We start from the raw sequence: 23274 nt of genomic DNA on the forward strand, positions 1-23274 counted from the left end.
TACGAGCCGACTTAACCGTCATAGTGCTTACAACTCGAGGCTGACCCAAGTCCAACCTAAGTTTGATGGTTGGCTAGGTCGATCCAATTCAACTCTTCCATGAGTATATAAATAAGGGGAATATCGTGAGTATATAAATAAGAAAGAGTATTTCTTTTGGTATGAACGCATAACATGGACAATATCATATCAATACATAGGTATCTCGAGGATCACTGTCTTGAACGAGTGGTATTAAATTCATACCCTAACTTAACCATGATGATAGAGTTCATTCCTCGAGTGTTGAACAAAGTTACAATTCGCGAAAGCATAGTCATACATAGGTATCTCGAGGATTACCGTCTCAAACGAGTGGTATTAAATTAATGTCCTAACTTAGTCATCATGGTAGAGTCCATTCCTGAGTGTTGAACAAAGTTACAACTTTCGAAAGCATTGTCATGAAAATGGCCCAAATAAAAGCTACAGTTAGGGATTCAATTCAACATTTCCTAGTACGGTTCATATTTAAATTTTTAGCTTAATTAAAAAACATACGTGAAAATAATTAATAATTCAACGTTTTCTAGCCTAATTAATAAACGTACCTGAAAATAATATTTATAAACTTGAAAACTAATTTTTTTTTAATGTAAATTCGTCCCATAAAAAAAAGATAATCACATTTAAATTTTTTTTAAAAATACATTTGAATTTATTTTAAAATTATTTATACTTAATTTTGTGGAAATTACAATATTACCCTTCAACCTTTTCATCATCGAATTAAAAACATAAAATAACCAAACGAGGCATTAATATTTACATCCTCCCTGCCTGAGGCGCGCTCCGCCAATTGCTGGGGCCTCTGAAACGCAGAGGCGCGAAAAAGAGTGGAATCAAACGGGCATTTCTGTGTTCATTCTTGCTAGCTAGGGTTCAGCTTCCGAGCTCTCACTCCCATGGCCGCCTCCACTTCCGTCGACTCTTCTCTCTGGTGGGATCCTTTCTGTCTACTTCTTACTGAGCTCGAAAATGTCCCCCTCTCTTCTGCAGAACTTCCTCCAAAACTGGTGACAATTCCTCCCCTTTATATTTCAGGCGGGAGTGATTGAGTGGACATTAACCGTGGCAGTGTCCTTTTCAGGTGAAAAAGTTGGACGACAACCGTGCTTGGTTCTTGGATACTGTTTCACTCTTCAAGAAACCGAATGAGAAATCGAGGGCGGCTTTAGATTCTCAGGAAATTAAAATAGGATCACATATATTATCTATACAATCTGAGCTTAAAGACAAGGCCCTCAAGCTCAGCTCCTATTTGGTATGCCTGTTTGCTTTGTATGCTGCAGTTGTTGTATTCGGATTTTGAATGTTTTCCACTGCATTTCAAATGTCACTTAGCTAATAATTCACTTCTTTCGTTAGTCTTGTTGTATGCACGAAAACATGAGAATTCTGTTCTTCTTACCATTTTATTTTAACAAAATACGAACTTATTGTTGATTAATGGCAATGAACAAAATTGTTCGAAGGATACAAATTTATATGATGAGTGAGAATGAACAAAGTAAAGGGAAAGAAAGAAAACCAGAGGGAATATCATCCCAACTTAAACAAGAGAATGAAAGACTTGAAAGAATAGAGAACATGAGAATTCTCATATTATATTTACTGGACATGTTACTTTTTTTTTCCCCTCGATAAAATAATATATTATCGTTTTATTTATTGATGATATCCTTGTATCTGTCGGTTTCAGTGTTTGGATGAGGTGCAATCATACATTCTGGCTGAACGAACCACGGAACACGAAAATTTAGCTAGCAATTCCACATTTCAGGAACTTCTTCACTTGGTTAGTAGCTTGTTTCATTAATTCTCATATGACCTTTAATAGACACCTTTCGAGCTAGGTGTTACATATTTTTTCAATAGTGGAGATTCAATATTTAATCATATATTAAGTCAAGTCTATGATGATAACGAGTAGCAGGAGGGAGGATTCATTCAGACGGGGATATATGCATGAAGTTGTATGCTCAAACATTTATTGATTAATGTTTTATGAGGTTGAATTACCAGAGCTCTTGTAGTTTGTTGTATATCACACGAAATGAACCATCATAGGTTGTTCTAATGGTGATTGAGAATAATTTAAACATAGGGTTATGAATTTAAACTACGACATCCAACTACCTAAGATTTATAATCCTTGCATTTTTCTTGGCAACCAAAAATGTAGTGGGCACTTAGTTGTCCTCTAAAATGAGCTGAGCTGTGTGCAAGTTGGCCCGGAACTTCACTGATGATATATATATATATTCTCCAAAATGCCTTATTTACTGCATGTAGAAAGATGTGCATCATTGCATGTGAAGATGACTCCTACCCTGACTACCAAAATGTCATATTTCATTAGGCAAAGGAGGAAAAACACTTCAAATAGCCTTCTAAGAGGACAACTTTTTCTTAACTTTCATGACCACCTAAAAGTTATAGGATTATGACACAGAGGAAGCACTATGAACAAGAATGATCATTGGGAAGGAAGCAACCTTGCAACTCGCTTAAAGATGCTTTTCTGTCTATCAACCTTAAGCCCAACTAAAATACATGGAGAATTTGTTGATGCTATTGAAAGACCCCTTCCATACTATCATTTATAAACTGAAGTTTTGTAGATGCTTGTTTCCTTCCCACCAAGAAACCTTTATACTATTTCCCTCTAAATCCTTAAATTGCAGTTCGCCAAAATATCAATCACCAGGTTGGAAGTGGTCATAGGGACCAATGGAAAAAGTAAAAGGTTCAGAGGGAATAAGTTCAAACCATGTAAAAATCTACCTCGAAATTAATATTCTATGTGTTTTCTTTGCAACTAAATGTAGTAGTGTTAAGTATGTCTTGTGAGATTAGTAAAGCTGTGCCTAAGTTGGCCTTGATGCTCAAATATGTGAAAAAATTGTCAACTGCCACCATGAAGAGGAGAGGAAAGGGTTCTTTTATTTATCTATTTTTGTTTTCAAGTTGGTGGGGCTGCTTGAAAGGTTGGGGCATGTGATATTTTGATCTTGTAAATCATCTAAAAAACTTATGAATGCTTGAAATTTTATGTAGGTTGTAGGACCAAAGTAGTGGCAATCATTTGAGCTGTGTTGTCAAGCAACACTTAGATTAAAACTCAAACAGTATTGTTCATTTGACTTTTTGTCAAATTTCATGGTTAAGTTTATTAAGTTTTCTAGTTTAGTTAAGCTAGTGTTTTCCAAGATAGTGAAATCACTCTCAAGAAAAGCATGGCTAGACAACCACGAGGGGTGGGCATTGACCTAGTGGCCATAAGAGCCTCCTCCAAAGTCACCAAATGCAACTCACCAACCAAAACCTCATCCTTACCGGTGGTAACTCAAACAAATTTCTGTTGGTGGAGTTCGAGAATTTTATCTTCTTTAATTAGGACTTGGCAAATCGAGTCCATAATGACTGTAAGATCTTGTAGTGAATTTGGGTTCTTCAATTGTGTTTCAATTTCTCTTTATGTTTCCCCATTGCAAGCAGTATCTAATAATCTGATTTTGGTTCAAATAGCTATGAAAACTGCAGGAGAATCCTAAATATAGAAATTTTAAAATTAATCTACTAGCATTTTACGTCATATTTAAGAACTCAAATGAATATGTTCTACATGTTTTGTAATACTTTCTAAGTTATTGTCTGTCTTATTTGGTTTTATTATGAAGGTTCTACTTGAATATTACATTGAACGGCAGTGCTTGCTGAAATGTACAAGGCGCATACTCTTGCATGCTTGTAAGTTCATTTTGACGAGTGATTCCCGTTTCTGATTTGTTTTCTTCTTTTTCCTCTCTTTCTGTATATATGAACTTTTCTAATTTAGGACTGCTTATTTCCAATAGATATTAATGTTTGTTTAATGCCTAATTGATTTTATTGATGTTCTCAATGTAGTATATGTTGGAAATGGTTCCAAAAAAGGTGATATTTGTGACAAGGCACTAAGTCTGGTTACTGATGGATTGGAAAGCAAACTTATACTTGTTTTGGAGAGCCTTATGTCCTCCGCTCACCCTGAGCAGATGGTATGGTTAGAATGGATGATGCTTTCTCCTTTTCTTCTTTACTGTTGCATTACTGTTGTAAAAGCATATGCCTTATTGTTACCTTTCTCAATCATGTTGTATTATGTGTTCTTCTAATTCGAATCTCCTGGACACCTTTTTTGTCTTTCCTCTTTTGATTCTAGATACTAGGCCATGATACTTGTTGCTTTTAGTTAGTCCTAGAGTTTACCCGACAATGCATATGATTTTCTTGCATCCATTTTTGTGGGACATTCATTCCATGGAGTGAAGAAGACTTTGTGGCTTGCTTTCAACAAAGTTTTTTTTTTTTTTTTGATTTATTAGAAACGAGAGGAATAAAAATCTTTTGAGGGATTCTTTCTCTACGTTTGCTAGTTTTTTGGATTTAATAATTTTTCCTGCTATGTACTGGCTATGTTTTATTCTTTTGGATCGGAGTATCTCTACCAGTAGTTGTGGAGACCCTCTTTTTGGGCTGTCATTTTGTTCCCTTGTAGTTGCTCATAAAAAAAACTAACATGGTATATTAAATAGATTGAGCTTCCACTAGTAACCAAATGTGTAAAACTAGAGGTTGTCTCTTCAGATTGTAGATTTTTTTTTTTTTTTTTTTTTTTTTTTTTTTTTTTTTTTTTTTTTTTTTTTTTTTTTTTTTTTTTTTTTTGTCTTAAAGAGATTTGAATTTTCTTTCTTAACTTTGATAGAAATTGATCTTTCATTGAAAACGGAATGAATATAAAAGGGGCTTACAAAAACTACATCCCAGAAAAAGAAGCCCGAGCAACAACTAAAGTTCTAGCAGGATTAGAAAGGGCTCCAAAATAGGATCGAGAGGATAATTACAAACATCCTTAGAGGTAGATTCTTGGTAACATTAAACTTAGAAAGAGCTCACATCTTTGTCCATGACCATGCCTTCTCTATTATCACGTGTGATTAGTTGAGGTGATTGTTGCCTGGACAGTCTCAAAATGCTAAAAGAAGAAGACAATTACCTTGAAATCAGAGCGTATAACCTATTTCTTGTTTCTTCTGGAATTGTTGCTTTGAATGTCACTTGGATGTTTACTTCTGTCCCTAAAATACACCCACCCATCACCACATTTGTTGATGATTTTAACTGGATATTAACCGTTGGAATGCTATGTAGGACATTGACCTTTTCACATTTTGGGCTGAAGAGACTTTGACAGAAGATAATCTAATTTTGGACATTCTGTTTATTGCATACTATGAGTCATTTGTTAGATGTAATGGTGAGCGATGGAGGGCATTGTGCCTGCTTTATAAGGTACATTTGTTTTTTCTATTGCTGTCTCTCTCTCTCTCTCTCTCTTTTGGATAACGTGTGTCCAGGCCAGTGTATCTCTTCCTTTGTTATACTTCTATAAGTATTCTACTATCCTATATATGCTAACGATGCAAGTGGTCCAGGGAATCATATCTGGATCTTATAACATTGAAATGCTTTCAATATCAAGTGCAGCGATACATTCTTCTTGTCAAGTTAAAGTTCGACTATTATTTATCCTTATGGAAACGTTGGACCTAGAAAGTCTTCTCCAGATGGTTCATGATCAAACAACTTTCAGGTTTTCATCTTGTTTAGTAACGTTTATATATTTTAGGATTCAATCACTGTTGAAATGTGAAAAGTGTAGAAGTGTGTTGATTTGTGAAATTGTAGAGCTGATTGAAAGTTTCCTTTGGTAGTCCTCATTCAATGGTTCAAGCGGAATCAAAGAATTCTTAAAGAAAAGAGTATGGTTTGGTTTGAATGTTTTGATCTATCTAGGCTAATGGCTTCTCATTAGTGCTCACTTTCAAACTTCTTTGATCATTATTCAAGTGTTGTTTATTCAAATTGGGGTCCTTTTATTCATTTTTACTATTTTTTTTTAATTTATTTTCCTATTTTCTGTCCTCATCCATTTATCTGTAACTTATGATTTATGTTAATTTTCCTAAGTAGGAGTCACAATGCCAGTAGAGATCATATACTATTTTTATACACGTGGATGTATGAATTTAAAGCTTGCTAGTAGTATACTTCTTGAGACATGTTTTTAAATACTTAATACCTTTAGTTCTAGGTAGTTGCTAGAAATTAGTCGGCTATTAATTGGTTGGGATTGTGTTTGTAAATCTTGCTGTTGTCTTTTAGAGATTGGGGAGCTTTTTGTTTAAGGAGGTTTCATCTATTGGCATTAGCAAATTTCTCCCCGTTGATGAATATCCAATTATTTTTAACATCGGATAAATAACATATGAAATCCATAATATGTAAAATACAGATAAAATATTTATTAAGTTTAAGTAAAGTCTAAAAAATTTTAAGCTTATGTCGAATGGGCTTTTGAAGTTTTAAAAGTGATGAACATTTTCTTGAACTTTCCCCAGATCTTTCTTCTTCGATCTTCTTAGGTTCCCAACTTTTTTGGTTTGATAGAAAGACTTTGGACATGACAAGCCTTTTTTTTTTCCCCTCTTCTTTGAGACCAACATGTGATCCCAGGGAGAAGGGATGTTAGGATTTGGTCCTCCAGTCCTTCTAGGGGTTTCTCTTGCCATTCTTTTTTTAAGTTTCTTCTTTCCTTTCTCTCTCCATTGTTTCCATTGTCTTTCCCTCTATCTGGGAGGTTCAAATTCAAACAAGATCCTAGTAGAGTATTAATGGGTTATGCTAGAAATGTTAATAGTGACATTATTATAATTACTTATTATTTTTTAGGTTGAATTGATTTTAAATAGTGGGAGTAAGAGAGTTTAGATATTAGAGGAAGTATGGAGAATCTATCCATTGTGGATTGTGAGAGAATGATAACCCACTTGAAAAACTATTACCAATGTGATTTCTCTTTATATCACAATACGTTTTCTTAATATCGGAATCTTAACGGATAGCCCTCTATGAATAGCAAATCATATTTTTCTATGGGTGCCCCTTTGCCTCCAAGTTTTGAAGGAATTTGTTAAATATGTTTTTTTTTGCCCGTTTCCTCTTTCCAGGAGTTCTTAAGTGTTATTTTTGGTGGGCATTCCTAAAAAAAAAAAAAAATAATAATAAATAAGAAAAAGAAAGGAAGAGCTAAGACTTTGTGGCTTGATGCTATTAGGGGTATTATGTAGGACGTGTGGTGAGAGAGAAATTGATTACTGAGGCTTCTTTTGTTAATAGCATACAACATTTAGTCTCTTGTTGGAGTTCAAATCACAAAGATTTCTTTTGTAATTATAGTCTTTCCATGATGGTTAGAAATGGGAAAGCCTTTTTATGATAGTTTGTCTTTGGGAGAATTGGAAATATTTTTGAGGACAGGAGTATTTCGTTGGGACCATCTGAGAGATCAGTGTTTCCATCTCTTCCTCGTTTAGTTCCCTTCTGAAGGACTTGTGTAACTATGGCCTTAATTTTCTAATCGACTTTAGATGGCTTTGCCTTGTTTATTTCATTTTTTTGATGAAAATGTTCCCCATAAGAATAGGATTAGGGGTAACTACTTGGGTCGATTACTTATTAATTTGGTTTTTAGCATTTTATCCTAATAGGTCATGTCTCTCCTTCTATTCTCTCATTTTCATGAAGTACTTTTCCATTCCACAGGCAGGGTGCTTCAGTTTTTACGTCGTCTGATTTTCAAGAGATGGATGCAATAGTCTCTAGTTTGAATGCTTTCGAAATAAAAGAAGCAGGCCCTCTGTTACTAACATGGGCAGTTTTCTTGTGTCTAATATCATCACTTCCCGGAAAAGAGGAACACAATGGGCTGCTGGTATGTGGGTCTGCCAAAAGTGCTTGTTTGTTCGAGAATTTATGAATACTACATATTATTTCAATTTTAACTTTTTGTTCGTGACCAGGAGATTGATCATGTTGGCTATGTTCGTCAAGCTTTTGATTCGGCAGCATTCAATTATTTTCTTGATATACTTCACAGTGATTTACTGAAGGAATCGGAAGTATGCTTCCTTTACTTGGTTTTCTTGTTCTTATCCAATCAATAAACGAATTTGACAGCTCTGATATCCCGTTTGTGCTTTTTGCATGATTTTGACTCATTTTAGTTTCTACATTTTTTTGTAAGGTTTGTTAATCTCTGCGTACCTTAATACATTGTATTTAGTATTTTTTTTTTTTTTTTTTTTTTTTTTTTTTTTTTTTTTTTTTTTTTTTTTTTTTTTTTTTGTAGGGACTCATTGTTGGCTATCGAAGTGTCTTGAGAACCTTTATTTCTGCGTTTATTGCATCGTATGAAATTAATCTTCAGGTACTCATTTCAATTTGATGCTTGTCATGGATTATACATCCCTTTTGTAAATTTCACTCATAAATGAAATTGTCTCTTATAAAAAAAAAAAAAAAAAAGAATAGTTGATGCTTGGTGCTGTTGGATTAGAGGGTTTTTTTTGAAATTATTTTCTAATTTTTATAAGTAAAATTAAAATTTAATTTTTTAAAATGAAAATAAAAAACAGAATTTTTCATTGATGTACTAACGTATAAAAATACAAAGGACATAAAAAACTTGTACTCAAAACGAAAATCCAAAATTCTAAGCTTAACATGTTTGAGAAGGAACCCTCTTCTATAACTTCAAAAGCTACCCGTGCTTTACAGATAGCAAATGCCTAATTTTACAGATTTTCTAAAGCTTTGCGTCATGTACTTCTCCAAGAAAAACTATTACTTTCATCTTCAAATACACTCCAAAAAGACTAGAAAAACTTGAAGCAAAAAAGAACCAATATCTTCATAGAGAGAAGCAGCAACACTAAGAGGACGAATGAAGACCAACCACCTCAAACCAGATCTTTCGAAGTCCCAAGACATTTGAAGTCCTAATCAGCAACCAGGAAAAGATCCCAAATCTTCACAACTAAAGAATAGTTGCAACAAACTGAGAAACTTCGGAAAGGCAAAGAAATAGAAGATTCCCAAGTCTTCAAATTAGAGTTAAACCTTGTACTCCTTGTTTGACCTCATTAGTTGTTTGGTTTTACTTGGGCCAAGTTGTTAATTGGCTTCGTTAGTTTGTTTGTTAGTAATTAGTTTAATTATTAGGTGAACCATCCTCCAATCTTTTGTACATGCAGTTATGACTTCTGTTGAGTAGTCGTAGAGTCCAATCTCTTAGATGCTAGGATTCATTAATACCCTTCTCTTATTCAACTTTATCTGTCTTGCAGGTGGAGGATGCTACCTTCCGGTCAATTTTGGATATTCTTTGCAATATATACCGTGGGGAGGTTTGGATGTATAATGATCATCAATTGTGATCATTCTGTACTTGTTGCTTCTTGTTCCTGCTACATCATTTGCTGATAATTTTCTGTCCGTATTTTGTTGCGCATGAAATTGCAGGAGTCACTTTGCATTCAGTTCTGGGACAAAGAGAGTTTCACTGATGGTCCTATTCGGTGTTTCCTTTGTGACCTAGAAGGTGAATTTCCTTTTAGGGTCGTAGAATTTGTTCGTTTTTTGTCATCTCTCTGTGAAGGAGCTTGGCCAGCAGAATGCGTGTAAGCAGTGTCTCTACTCTCTAGTTTTTGTTGGCCTTGAAATTGCAAGCAAAGCGCTCTTACCTTTGAAATCTGAAATTCTTAATCCTTGGGTGGAATATCATGTTGAATTACTAAATTTTCAGCTGACTTGAAAAAATTGAAGTCAGGAAGCTTATGTTGAATAAGAAATTCTTAATTCTTTTTGTACGAAGAAAATACATATTTTTTTTAGTTGGATCTCCGTGATTAGAACATTTTTTATTGAGAAATTTCCTTTAAGTTTTCTTATCAAGTAACTTCATTGGTTTGTAAGTTCTGAAACAGGCTGTCCTAAGTCTCTCTTGAAGCCTCTTGTTGGATCCTCCCTTCAAGATATATACCTAATTTGGATACTTTTTTTATATCATTCACAGTTTCTTTTATGGCTTTCAGTTTTGTACCGTGGTTCTTAGCTTGGTTTGATCTGTTTTTTTAGTTCTTTTTGGTTGCTTCTTTTCACTCTCTTGTTGGAGTTTGTTTCTTTGTGCATTCATCTTTTTTCACCTCTTAATGAAAAGTCTTGTTTAGTATGAAAAAAATGAAAAAGTGAAAGGAGAAAAAAAAAAAAAAAAAAAAAAAAAAAAAAAAGAAAACTATTGCAAACCAGTTAGTACAGTGCATCAAATAACTAATTGTCCAACATATCGTGAATTTGTGTGCATTTAGGTCCAGCTCACCGTTAGGGGTGTAAAATTATGTGATCATTTTATGTGGTTCTTTCAGTAGAAGCAGATACCTCTTTTTCTTATATTGTTGGTACCTTGTGCGACATTTGAAATCAAGAGAAACAGGAGTTGTAGAGGGGTGGTCGTCTTACGGGAGGTTTGAAGTACGGTTAGGTTCAGGTGTTTGTGGTCAAGTCCATAGGCTTTTGTACTTATCCTGTGTGTGTTATCCTTGACAAGTTCAGCTCTTTCTTTTAATGCTTTGGCTTTGGCTTTGGCCTTCATTTTTTTTTTTGTTTTGGGGTAATTTTTTTTTTTTTTTGCAAGCTAGGACACCCCTTTCATTTCCTCTCCGAGTGTATAATTTATTTCTATTTGCTAGTGTTATCTTTACCTATATTCCCACATTTTGTCACCTCACCTTTATTTATTTATTTTTTCTATTTGTTCTTACTCACTTCTTTTCTTCCATCTGATATATTGATTAATATCAATAGGTTTAACTTCCTAGATAAATCTGTGGGAATATCATCCTTGTTTGAGATTAATAGCAGTACCTCGGTGGATCACATTCCTGAGTTTGTTGAGACCCAAGAGCCATTACTTGTACCTGGAATGGAGGGACTGTTGATCCCCTGTAAGACACGTGGACAAGTTTTGAAAGTGGTTGGTGGAAATACTGTTCTTGTACGTTGGGAGGTAAACAAATGAATTAATATTATTCATCTACTTGTACCAGTTTATCTTCTTTGGTGTTTATGGTCTTTATTGCTTGCAAGACATCATTTTCAACATTTTTTTTGGACATGTAATTTTACGTCTTTTGCATTGCTACACAATACCTTGTCCACACAGTAACTATGGTATTTGCTTTATTTTCATTGTCACTACCCACAATTCCATCCGTATTTAGTTCTTCATTGTGCATGTACCATTGATTATATGCTTTGAATGCGGATAGAATTGGTGAAAGCTGGACTCTTTAGTTTGGAATATCTATGTACGATATAACTTTGACAATTTAACACACAAGACACGTGTCTAAACTTATTAAACATATTAAATACATTTTGGGCCCTTGTGAGCATTATTTTGAACAATTTTTGTACACTTGAGATAGTGTTAAAGTATTTTATTTATTTATTTATAGTTTTTGATAGCATATTAGTCTAGGAACATGGTTAATTTTAATTTACTCACCGGATATTAACCCATTTAGAAAAATGTTTATTTGTTTTTTTTTTCAACAGAGATTAAGAGGTTGAAAAGTACAAGTAGAATCTAGGACTTTTATGATGCTCTCCAGTTGGTATGAAAATCAAAACAAGAGCAATCACATAATTTATAGACTTTTTTTCACATAGATATGGATATTTATTTGGTCTTTACCTTTTCTAAATACTTTGTTATGAGAAATTGAATCGGTAGAGAATTAATCTCTTTTTGTTTCTTCAAAAGTTTCATTTCTCATTAAAAAGAGGAATTGAATTGTTAATAGTCTGTAATTAATTTCTCAACTTGAAGCATTTCATCACTTCTTTTCACATTAATTTTTTTAATGTGAAATTTTTGAAGGTTAGTATATAATTTATTATAATTAAAAATGTAGTTTAGTTAGTGTGCCTTTACCATGTTTGTATTTTAGTTAAAAAAAAGATGATGCATCAAGTGGTGTGTTGTATCGGTGTCCTATTTTTCTGTTAGTGGTTCATTACGATTTGGTTTTTTGACTTTAACCATTTAATATAACGTAATAGAAGTTTAGGATAAGATGATTTATTTATCTTGAGTATATCTATTCAAGCATTAATATTGAAATTTTTCCGTTTAAATTAGTCAAATTCTTTTATCAATTTTATGTTGACCTTTTTTTTTTGTAATATCGTTGTTTTGCAGTATAAACTATCAGGGATACTCATATTGCTCATGCGTTTGGCCCAAGGAATGTATTTGAACAACAGTGAACAAGTTGTTATACTTGACTTGTTCAGTCGGATGGTTTCCTTTAACACGGTATTTTGTGCTTCTCCTTTTATGTTGTTTTGTTATTTTAGTCTGCCTTTTGAACTCTCTATTACTATCCATGTGGTTTTAAAGTTTCATTATTTTAAAACTTCTCTATGAACTGTTGGCACCTGTGCTACATTTTGGATTTGTAGATCAAGGATCATAAGGGCATGTCGGGAAAAGAATTTTAACATGAGAGAAGCAAGTCACCCATCATTTTGGCCTTACTTTGGTTTATAAAGCATTCTTACTGTCACAATTATGACTTTTCTTTTCTTACTTATCATTGGAAATTTTTTTTGTATAGGCTGTCTGTTCTGCTTTAATGGGTGCTACACAGTTTTTCAATCCTCAAGTAGCAGACACAGCTCGTCCGATGGAAAAGAATATGTGGTGATTTAAAATCCCTTTCATTCGATTTAAAAGTTCCATTACTTGGAATGCTTATTTTTCATTCATCCATATAAATTAGTATTTTTCACCAGGGTGGTTGAGGTTATTTGCGTCTTGGTCAGAAATTTATCTCCTAATCCAAGTAATGCTGCAGCAATGTCCATGGGCCTGAATATTTTGTCAAAGATGTTGAAATGGTAATCTTATAATTCTTAAAATTCTTTTCCACTTCGCAATGTTCTTTTTATGAATTCCTTTTATTTATTTATATTTTTTTCATCTTGGTCCTAGTTTTCCTGCTACAGTCACTCCAGTGGCACTCAAGGCAAATATTTTCAATGTTTCTGGTCGTGATGCACTGAGGTTGGAGCATTCCTTCATCTTCATCTTTTATTTTGTTTATTTTTTCTTGAAAATATTTATTATTTTGTTGCTAACTTGCACGTTTTCATCAACTTAATACTGCATTAATTCATATGGTTAGTTCTGTAAATCCTAATAATTGGATTCCAACAGCAGCACAAAATTTCCTTAGTCGATTACTATAGGTAAAATTATGAAACAGTTGGTTTCAATTTTGCCTCACAAACTTCAAATAATTTTACCCTAAACATTTTAAATTGTTTCATGGAAATCCTTTGTTAGCAAGCTCCATTAAAAATTTTGAACAGAATAAAAGACTGAGGGTCAAATTAAAATTTTCAAAACATTATATGAAAAATTGAAACCAACTACTAGGTTATGAGCAATATTGTTCCTGGGACATCCAAGACCGCCATTACTTTTGTATGGGTTGAAATTTTGGTATTTTAAGGTTTGATGTCCCATCCGTAGTCTATGGATCCTTTTTATGAGGAAGATTCTTTTCTTCTTTCTTTATTCTTAAACAAATGCGTGGTTTCTATACATGTATATCTACTCGTATGCATCATTAATTAACTTCACTGACTTTATTGAGTTCACAAATGATAATTTATTTCTTTCGTTCTTTATATTTTTTCAGTGAATCATGGCTTCAATTGGGAAAGCTCGCAAAGATGTTGCTTATTGACTCTGAGTATAATGATATTGACTCCCCACTGTCTATATCATGTATGTTTTGCTACAGCTTTTAATAGTTTGTGGTTGATATGGTTTATTTTGTTTTGGCCTCCTCACTTTCTTGACTTTTTATAAAACTGGGTGCTGTAGTATTTTATTAATCTTTCTAGGATTCTTTTTCGTGGGTTCCTCTGTGAAATTTCAAGTGAGATAGTGAAACTCAAACTAGTTCTTGTACTTGGCAACCTGTTGTTGTTGATGTCCTTACTTCAGTGCATGATGCATACTAGCATGGTCTCATTTTGGTGAACTGTTGAACTTTTCAGTATTGGACTTTACCATGCAGCTTGTGGAGACTGGATTAGAAAATGATGCTATCCTAGCTCTTATTGCTTTCTGCCTCCAGTATATTCTAGTAAATCATGAGTACTGGAAGTACAAAGTCAAGCATACTCGTTGGATTGTAACTTTGAAGGTATGTTCCCTTTTGTAATTCATATTTTCTTGGCCTAAGGTGTTGTTTTGTTACTCTGTAAAAGTCTCTTACAATTCTACCTTCAGTTATGCGAACCAATTTTATTAATTGTTCTAGAAAATTTTTAAGTTTGGACATACTTTTTTGTAATCGTCTTTCAAATTGAATAATATATTTTAAATCGATTGCTATAAGTATCTTTTGTGCCTGACATGATCTTTCCAAAACTATTTTTCTCTAAGATTGCACTGATTTAAAATTTAGGACACTTTTATTCTTTTATCAGGAAACTAGCCTTATCTTTTAATGTCAAGGATCTACGTTAGCTTGTAGTTGGGAGGGTCTTTCTTTTTTTTTTATTTTTCGTTTTATTAAGTTTATTTTAGGAAGTTGCCTGATTGGAACTTTTTAAATTTGAATAGTTTACGTTTCATGTAAAAACAAAGAGGAGTATCTTGGTAAATGTTTGGCTCAAATATTTGTTCAATTTCTGTGTCATTATCCATTCTGTTGCAGGTGCTTGAAGTGATGAGGAGATGCATTCTTTTAAGCTCAGGTACCGGAAAACTGGGCCCAGTTGTCCAGAATATGCTGCTTTCTGATTCTTCCATTCATAACACTCTTTTTCGAGTGGTTTGTACGACTAGACAAGCTCTTGAGGTCTGTCTAACGAAAGTAGTTTGTGCATATTTTAATCTTATTTGTTTTTTTATTGCTGACATGGGGGATTATATTTATCAGAAACTATATGTTAGCCGTCTTTCTGATCCAAGGGAGATTGAGGGGTTAGAACATAGCATCTGTTCTGTGCTGGAAATTCTTTTCATCATGCTCTCTTCATTTTCAAAGGTATTTCATGATTGTATCACTTTTTTGTTTTTAAATGCGATTGAATCTTAGTTACATTATACAAGCTTCGGATTGATATAATGGTTCCATCTTCTTTGTAGTCTTTATGCATTTTTAATCGAATATATTTAGGATTCTATTATTGCTTTTCATTATATTTTTAATATCTAGATAGATAAATTAATATCATGAATTTATTGTGCTTGATGAATTAGAAATTGGTGAGATTAGCTGTATGACTTTAATATGTCCATTTCAGGATTTATCCGCAGCACCTACCGTCTTTCATCAAGCGTTGACGTCTTTGAAAACTAAACCAATGCCTATAGCAGCAGCCGCCATTTCTTTGTTATCATATTTTCGAAATGTGGTATGAATATATTTACTTTTTGAAATTCTGTTCGAAAAAGTATTTTCCGATAAATAACTGTCGTTCCAATAATTCATAAAATATCTTGAAATGAGTGAACTGCTCTGTAATTTTTCTTTCCTTTGTTTTCTCTTCAGAAGTATATTAATAATGTTTTTATGTACGAAAATTTCTTTAATGGATGATATGATAAAAAAGAACGTTAAAAGATTAAACTTCTTTTAGCAAAAGTTAAACAAATAAAATAATGTTAGGTGAGCTCCTCACTTCTTTAAAGCCTGGTGTCCTAATGCCGCTAGAAAATCTGGGAGGATGTTGTTAAGGATGTAGGTGAACTGTTTAGTGACTTCCACAAATGAAGTATTCGAAGTATTATTGATTTAGCTATGAATTAGATTTGTAGTATCTAGGGATTATTATTTAGATTTATCTTATTTAAGAATTTATTTAGATTACCTAGTATCTAGGAAATTTAGATTATCTATCAATTTAAATTTAGTCGGTCTTTCTCTATAAAAGGGACATGTAATTCTCTGGAAAAGAAAAACAGCAGTCTAATTTAATTTAAACTTGCATCAGTTACTTCAATTTATGTCTGTTTAATCACCAATCAACAAAAAAAAATTAAGTTGATGGGTTATTGTAAATTTAATTATACCAAAACACTCTCCCTCTCTTGTGGGCTTGAAAATTTGTTGGAGGCCAACCAGTGGAATTCAATCTTAATTAGGGAAGAAGTGACTTGATAGGAGTATAAACTTAGGATCTCATATTCACCAATCAACCTAAAGGAGTTTGAACTTAAGATCTCCTATTCACCAATCAAGCTGATGAGTTATAATAAATTTAAAATTAAACTTTCAAAAGTTTAGGGGCATAGTTGAAATCTTTCTCAAAGTTTAAAGATATTTGGTATAATTTCACCAAAGATTATACCAAATACCTTAAATATGCATTTCTTTGTACTATTTCATAACCTCTTGTGCTTTGCAATTCTGTTTAGTTTTCTACAAAAATAGTCCATTAATCTGCTTATAGTCTACATTTTCCATTTATCCCCCTATTTGCAGCTTTTGCTTTCATTAATGAAATAATGTATGGATATGACTGATTTTTTATTTATTTATTTCTCTTTCATTTATTTTTATGATTTTTATATTCTGTACCAAAGATTCATGGGTTGTGACATTTATGCAGAGAGTACAAGTCGGTGCGGCAAGGGTACTATCTATGTTATTGTTAATCACAGACGATTTGCAACCACATTTGTCTAGTGCATGCTTTAGTCTCGACGATGAGCAGGTGTAATACTCTTTCTTGAGATATTTCCACATTGATGATTTCTTTTTCATTGGACTAATTATTTTCGTTTGTGATGTTTATTTATTCTCATGATTTTAGATAACTGATTTGAGGCATTCAATTGGGTGCATAATTCTTAAGAAATCTGTGTGGGACGAAGACCTCTTTGTTGCCATAATTAACATGTTGACTTCAGCAGCACTTTATCAGGTTGGTTCTCAAATCTACTTATTTTGTGGTTATTGAAAAGGACGTACATGAATATAATCTTGGGCAAATGTTTGCATCCTTATGTGTGTTATGAGTACCGGGTGATCAATAATTCACCTTATTTTTCTAGTTACAATCTATTTTTAAACTTTTGTACAAGAGTGCTCGAGTGGAACTACGAAGCTGTGTTTGGTCTTGTATGTCTCCTCTTGATTTCTTTTGGATAAAAAATTGTATAAAATGTCGAGGACTGCAAGGTTTTTTCTATTTTTCCCTGTAAATTTCCATGATTGAATGAGTATAATTTAGAATACTCCTATTATTTATATATACCGCTGAACTTTGTCATTTGGTTCAAATACTCCTATTAGTTCAAAAGTTTTAATATTATTCTGGACTCTTCATAAATGTTTCAAATTTACCATGGTAATAGAAAACAGTTAAAATTTTTGAGAAAAAGTCATTGTGTCTAAATGTCGTTCTTTTGGACTTAATCCAAACAAGTATCCCATCACCACTAAGTTGTTTTAGGTTATCGGCACACTGACTTGAGAGTAGTTTTGAAACGTTTACGAAAGGTCAAAGGTAATGTTGCAATTTTAAAAAGGTCGAGGGTAATATTAGAATTTTAGAAATAAATGTCATTATTCTGACTTGGTATTTGTTTTCTTCATACTTCCTCTCTGCAGCCTTCTTTTCTTGTTGCTTTATTAGCTAGCAAGGAGAATTTGAATGTTGAGCTAAATTCCAGTGGTGGTGTGAATCATCAAAGTAAAGAATCTTTGCCGGCTTCATCAGGCTTGGAGAAATCAAGTTTGATTGATGCGCTTGTACAATATCTAAAGGAGGCCAACAATCATGCCAAAAGGTTCATTGCCTAAAAGAATCCTTCCCGATTATTGACTGATTAATCCATTTATTTGTACAATTTTATTGAGGTTCTATTTTCTTTTCAACGGCGCTAGATTGCATGTGTTATTTCATCTCTTGTCTTAACATTAGATATGTTTGCTATTTTTTATCTACAGCAACCTCCGGATACAGCTGAATATACTCAACTTTATGAAGGCACTTTGGCAGACAGCTGGTCCATTTATAATGATTTTGGATAGGATGAAAACCTCAGACAAGGTTTTGGAACAATTGACAGACAGTGTTTCACACTTTCTTTCTGGAGAAACTTGTGCCCCAAAAAATATTACTGAGATGCAGGCTCTAAACTCTGCTTACAAATATCTCTCTCTCTCGTCCACGATAGAAATAATGTCGTATGACATATTTCTGCAAAAAAAGTTGCTACATGGTGAGTCAATTGCGAAACAACAGGCTGGATCAAAGGACAAAGCTACGGTTGTTGCGAGAAATGAAAATCCAAAATCATCGGCAAGTCTCTCTGATGTTAAGAATATGTTATCAACTGCCTGTGATGGCTCCCTTTTAGGCAAGCTGACCAGGCTGCTTGCTTCCTGTCAATTCGATAATGAAACATATTACCGTGTGAAGGTGGTTTTCATTCAGTTTATTTTTTCTTTCTTTCATCTCTCAGCTTTTTTAAAAAAACACTGTAATCCCTATCCTTCTGTATTCCTAAGTTTTGATTTCTGATTTTTTTTTTTTTTTTTACTTCTGTACTCTAGAGCTACCTTGACAAGTTGATATATTTTTCTGAGCTGTTTGCTGTATTTGTCTATTGAGCTTAGTAAGTCTTGTACTTAATAACAGGTTGCTTCCAGTCTATTCCTTGTGCATGTGATCTCAAAATCAGCAACTGGTGATGGGGGAAGCATGTCAGTTTCATTGCTTGGGAAAATCCATGAAATGTTGAAAAAGGTTGAATTCTTTCATTGTCATTCCTCAAATCAAGGCCTTCCAAGTGCTTCATTTGATAATTAATTTTTTATTGCAGTTTAATTTCATATCATTTTCTAATGGCAGTGATTTCTTTTGCAGCTTATCAGTTTGCCTGCCTTTGCAGAATTGTCAGCACAATATTTGCAACGTGGTTACAGGTAGACTACTTTTTTTTTTTGAAGTAGACGTCTAAATCATTGTCCATTTCAATATTTGTGTATTCCGGTTTTATGTTGTTTATTTTATTTCCTTCTTTCATTTTCATTCCTTCTATTTATAATTTATTTACTGTCTTTTGCAGTGGAGGTGATGAATTGAACAGTTTGATATTGAGCGATCTTTATTATCATCTACAGGGAGAGCTTGAAGGCCGTAAAATTGGCTCTGGACCTTTTAGAGAGCTTTCCCTGTTTCTTATCGAGTCCGAAATTTTCCGTTCTTACCAACATAACTATGAAGATGACATTTTTGTGACTGCCAAAGATGCGTACTTGTTTGACCTCGTGCATATGCAGACAGATTTGGGATTAGATCTATGGGATTATTCAGAATGGAAAGAATCTAAGGCAATTGCAGCAAGAATGCTTAGTAGCATGGAGGATGTAAACTCAATGATGCTGGTCACCAGATCAAAGCTTACTGCGTTGAAGGCATTGATAGCCATCTTGACTTTGATTCTCGATGACGTAAGTTTTGAGCGTTCTAACAGATTGTTTTTTGTTCTCAATGATATTCTATCCTTATGAAAATCGTAAGTCATACCTAAACGAATACAAAGTGAAAACGAGAACAACTCTTAAAATAAATAATTCAAGATCACCATAACTTTGATCATAATTTACAACACTCCTCTCAAGGTTGGTTGTATGTTTATACAATCCTAACTTGCTATTCTAATCTTCAAGGTTAGATCTTGGCAAAGGCTTGGTAAGAATATCCACCAATTGTTGTTCGGTAAGCCCATAGTTGAGTTGAAGTACTCATTATTGTCTTTTTCTGTCGATTTCAACATGTTTTGTCCTACCATGATGAACTAGGTTCTTTATGAATCAACTCTCTCGATATAAATGCCTTCACAACAAGCAAGTGCTCTAAATTTAACTTTTGCACTGCCATTGACCATGGAGTTCTTTTTGATCCTCCATGTAACAAAATTACCTCATACAAAGGAACAATAACTTCAGGCCGATCTTCGACCTGTGTTGTCAAATGTCCAATCTACATTAGAATATACCTCGATGTTTCTCTTGTCAGTTTCTTTAAAAAAAAAGAAGAAAAACAGTTATTTCCCGAAGTTATGTTTAGATATTTGAGGATTTGATATACAAATTCTATAGGTTCTTCATTGAAACTATGCATAAACTGACTAACCATACTAACAATAAATCCAATATTTGGACGTGTATGAGAAAGATAGATGTTAGTATGCCTCATTTTGGGGTGTGCTTTCATGTGGGGTCCAATTTTCTTTTGAGAGTCCATAGAAGAGTTTGCTAGTTTAATACGACCTGATGAAGGAATGACCTTGATTTAAGAAATATTTGTGTAATTCTTAGCCTTAAGTTGATCTCCTTAGTTTATTTGTATTGTTACCTAGTATCTAGGTATTTATTTGGTTTTATTGTTACCTAGTATCTAAGGATTTATTTAGATTTATGGTTAGCATATAAGGATGTTAGTTAGCTGAAATAATTTACACTTATAACATGGTATCAAGTCATTCTATTTTGGGAAGATGATTAATTGGCGTAGCCTCCATAGCTACCCATCTTCCTCCTTGACCAAAAGAATATATAAAGTAAAAAAAAAGAAGATAAAAGCCTAAACTAAAAAATCTCTAAGATTGCCTAACTTTGACCCAAATTTATAACACTTGTTTTTTTTTTTTTTTTTTTTTTTTTTTTTTTTTTTTTTTTTTTTTTTTTTTTTTTTTTTTTTTTTTTTTTTTTTTTTTTTTTTTTTTTTTTTTTTTTTTTTTTTTTTTTTTGTATTCTTCTTCTTAATTCAAAGAAGTCTAAACAATGTTTACTTTGATGATTCGCTAATTTGTATGCTACATTTACGTTCTTGCAGACTTCGAAGAAAGGGGCTACAATTAGAAAAAAGAACATTGATCGACTTGCTACACATTGCATTGCAGACGTATGTCATTATCTCCATGCGACTATTGAATCGTTAACATTCGGTTTGGGTATCTCCGATTGTGTCCTTGGTTTTCTTACAGCTCAATTGGAATTGCTAATTCTCCTCATCAGATCTGCAGATAAGACTGTGCCTCTGTCTGTATGTGCACTTATTGTAAAGACCTCGGGCTCTGGTCTTAAACAGTTAAGTTCCATCCAGCCAGCTGCTAGAGCTAATAAGACAATTAATCTCTTACTGAGGTTGCTTCTTTCTTCTGTGGAATATCATGATCTTAATTCATGTTCTAATGGAGAAAGTGACCCTTCGTTTGTCAAAGACTTCGCTGAATTTTCTAATGTTATGTTGGGTCTGCTACCTATATTATGTAGCTTCACCACAAATGCTGAGCACTGCACCCTGGCTTTGACTACTCTTGACTTGATACTAAGAAAGTTTTTGTCGTCCGAGACATGGCTTCCTGTCGTACAGAAGCATCTCCAGCTGCAACATATTTTCGTGAAGCTTCAAGATGAAAACAGTTTTTCTTCTGTTCCTATATTAATGAAGTTTTTCTTGACCCTTGCTCGTGTTCGGGGAGGTGCTAATATGCTTATAACATCTGGTCTCTTGTCATATCTGAAGTTGTTATTTACTCAATGTTTTGATGACAGTACGTGCTCCCGATTCAACTATGACAGAAATAACTTAATCTCTGGTGATAGACCTCAAAATTACCACCAATTGATTTGGAAACTTGGATTAGCTGTTATCACTGCTGTAGTGCAATCTTTAGGAGATGGTTCTTATCTAGATGTTCTTGATAATGTGATGAACTACTTTTTCTCGGAGAAAATGTATATGATCTCCTACCATCTGAATGCACCAGACTTCTCCCCTGATGAACATGACAAGAAAAGGTCACGTTCTGGAAGAACCAAAACTTCTCTTAGTGCTCTTAGAGATACAGAGCAAACTCTCATGCTGATGTGTGTGCTAGCAAGACATAGGAACTCGTGGGCCAAGGCGACCAAAGAAATTGATTCGCAGCTGCGTGAGAAATGCATTCATATGTTGGCCTTTGTTAGTCGAGTGTCTCAACGCCATGGAGAATCTCCTGTTAGGGTTGCTCCTTTCATATGTCCTCCAAACCTCAAAGAGGAGTTTGAAGATTGCAAGAAACCATCGTTTATACGCTGCAAAAGTGGATGGTTTGCTCTTTCTCCTCTTGCTTGTGGATCAAAACCCGAGTTTTCTGGTCCCTCAACATCTTTGATAGTCAGGGGTCAAACCACTGAAAGTGAAGATCCAGTTTGTCAAACTTACTTCTCTGATACTCTGGCCGTACATATCTATACAATTACATTCCTTCTTTTGAAGTTTTTATGTATACAAGCCGAGGGAGCTGCTCGAAAGGCCGAGGATGTGGGTTATGTTGACCTCACACATTTTCCAGAACTTCCAATGCCCGAAATCTTACACGGGTTGCAGGTATTTCTTGTTATTGCTGCAAAGCCTATTAGTATTACTTCGTTAGCCACTTGGAAAACTAAAGAACTGTCTGTCCATGTTTGTTATACAGGATCAAGCAATGGCTATCATTTGCGAGCTCTGTGATACCGAATCAAAACATATTGATATCGATGCCCAGAATGTCTGCTGTTTGCTGCTGCAAATTATGGAGATGACCCTTTACTTGGAACACTGTGTTGTGCAGATTTGTGGCATAAGACCTGTATTAGGCCGAGTGGAGGGCTTCTCAAAGGAAATCAAGTTATTACTGAAAGGTAAGATCTATCATTACTTCATGCAAGTATGATCCAAATACTGTTTACAAACCCTTCTCTGGACCCTATTAATTGTAGGTGTGAAGAGGCATGCATTCTTGAAGCAATCAATGAAATCCTTGAAGCAGATACTGTCGTTTGTCTATCCTGGATTGGTGCCAAGTGAGAATTTTTGAGGTCAGGGCCTTACAGGTGAATGTTAGCTTTGTATATATATATATATATGGTGCGGATTTTCCCACAGGCGTCGAGTTATTTAGCTAGGATTGTAGTTCTAGTAAATATTATGAAAATGCAAGAGCCATATAATGCATGCTGCGAGCTTGTATGGGATTGATAGGGCTTTCCAATTGCAAAGATGAACTATGCGAGAAATTGTTTAAGAAAATAATCATGATCCATGATCCATGTTTGAAGGGGAGGTTTTGGGAAAATCTTTTATAATCGAGAATTTCAGGTTGGTTGGATTGATGGTTGAGGAGCTCGAATAAAGTTCACAATCCTGGTCTCGGACCAAACTCAACTTTTTACTTTTAAGTTGGGTTAGATTGGATTATCAGATTGTTTTTTCTTAATT

The 23274-nt window shown here is 33.9% G+C and overlaps 1 protein-coding gene across 1 annotated transcript; it reads left to right on the forward strand.

Moving 5' to 3' along the window:
• The first annotated feature begins 817 nt into the window (after positions 1 to 817).
• Positions 818 to 23098, forward strand: LOC111469682. Its single transcript, XM_023115051.1, has 32 exons — positions 818 to 1055; positions 1130 to 1303; positions 1742 to 1837; positions 3723 to 3792; positions 3952 to 4082; positions 5236 to 5376; positions 5520 to 5677; positions 7690 to 7858; positions 7947 to 8045; positions 8276 to 8353; positions 9273 to 9332; positions 9448 to 9605; positions 10789 to 10990; positions 12188 to 12304; positions 12606 to 12691; positions 12784 to 12888; positions 12983 to 13054; positions 13695 to 13783; positions 14059 to 14207; positions 14724 to 14867; positions 14949 to 15056; positions 15316 to 15426; positions 16624 to 16728; positions 16828 to 16938; positions 17628 to 17806; positions 17967 to 18441; positions 18661 to 18768; positions 18889 to 18947; positions 19091 to 19475; positions 20863 to 22401; positions 22493 to 22697; positions 22776 to 23098. Exons 1-32 carry the CDS (start codon positions 945 to 947, stop codon positions 22871 to 22873), a joined length of 5892 nt encoding a protein of 1963 aa, XP_022970819.1. The 5' UTR covers positions 818 to 944; the 3' UTR covers positions 22874 to 23098.
• The last annotated feature ends 176 nt before the right edge of the window (positions 23099 to 23274 follow it).

The sequence above is a fragment of the Cucurbita maxima genome, unplaced genomic scaffold (assembly GCF_002738345.1).
Source record: "Cucurbita maxima cultivar Rimu unplaced genomic scaffold, Cmax_1.0 Cma_Scf00041, whole genome shotgun sequence".
Taxonomy (NCBI): Eukaryota; Viridiplantae; Streptophyta; class Magnoliopsida; order Cucurbitales; family Cucurbitaceae; genus Cucurbita; species Cucurbita maxima.

Bases quoted from the DNA above. Each gene is read 5' to 3' on its own strand.
- LOC111469682 (XM_023115051.1), top strand. From the start codon at position 945: ATGGCCGCCTCCACTTCCGTCGACTCTTCTCTCTGGTGGGATCCTTTC. The intron at 8,046-8,275 runs GTATGCTTCCTT...TTTTTTTTGTAG, and splicing joins ATTTACTGAAGGAATCGGAA to GGACTCATTGTTGGCTATCG. The intron at 14,868-14,948 runs GTCTGTCTAACG...TATATTTATCAG, and splicing joins CGACTAGACAAGCTCTTGAG to AAACTATATGTTAGCCGTCT.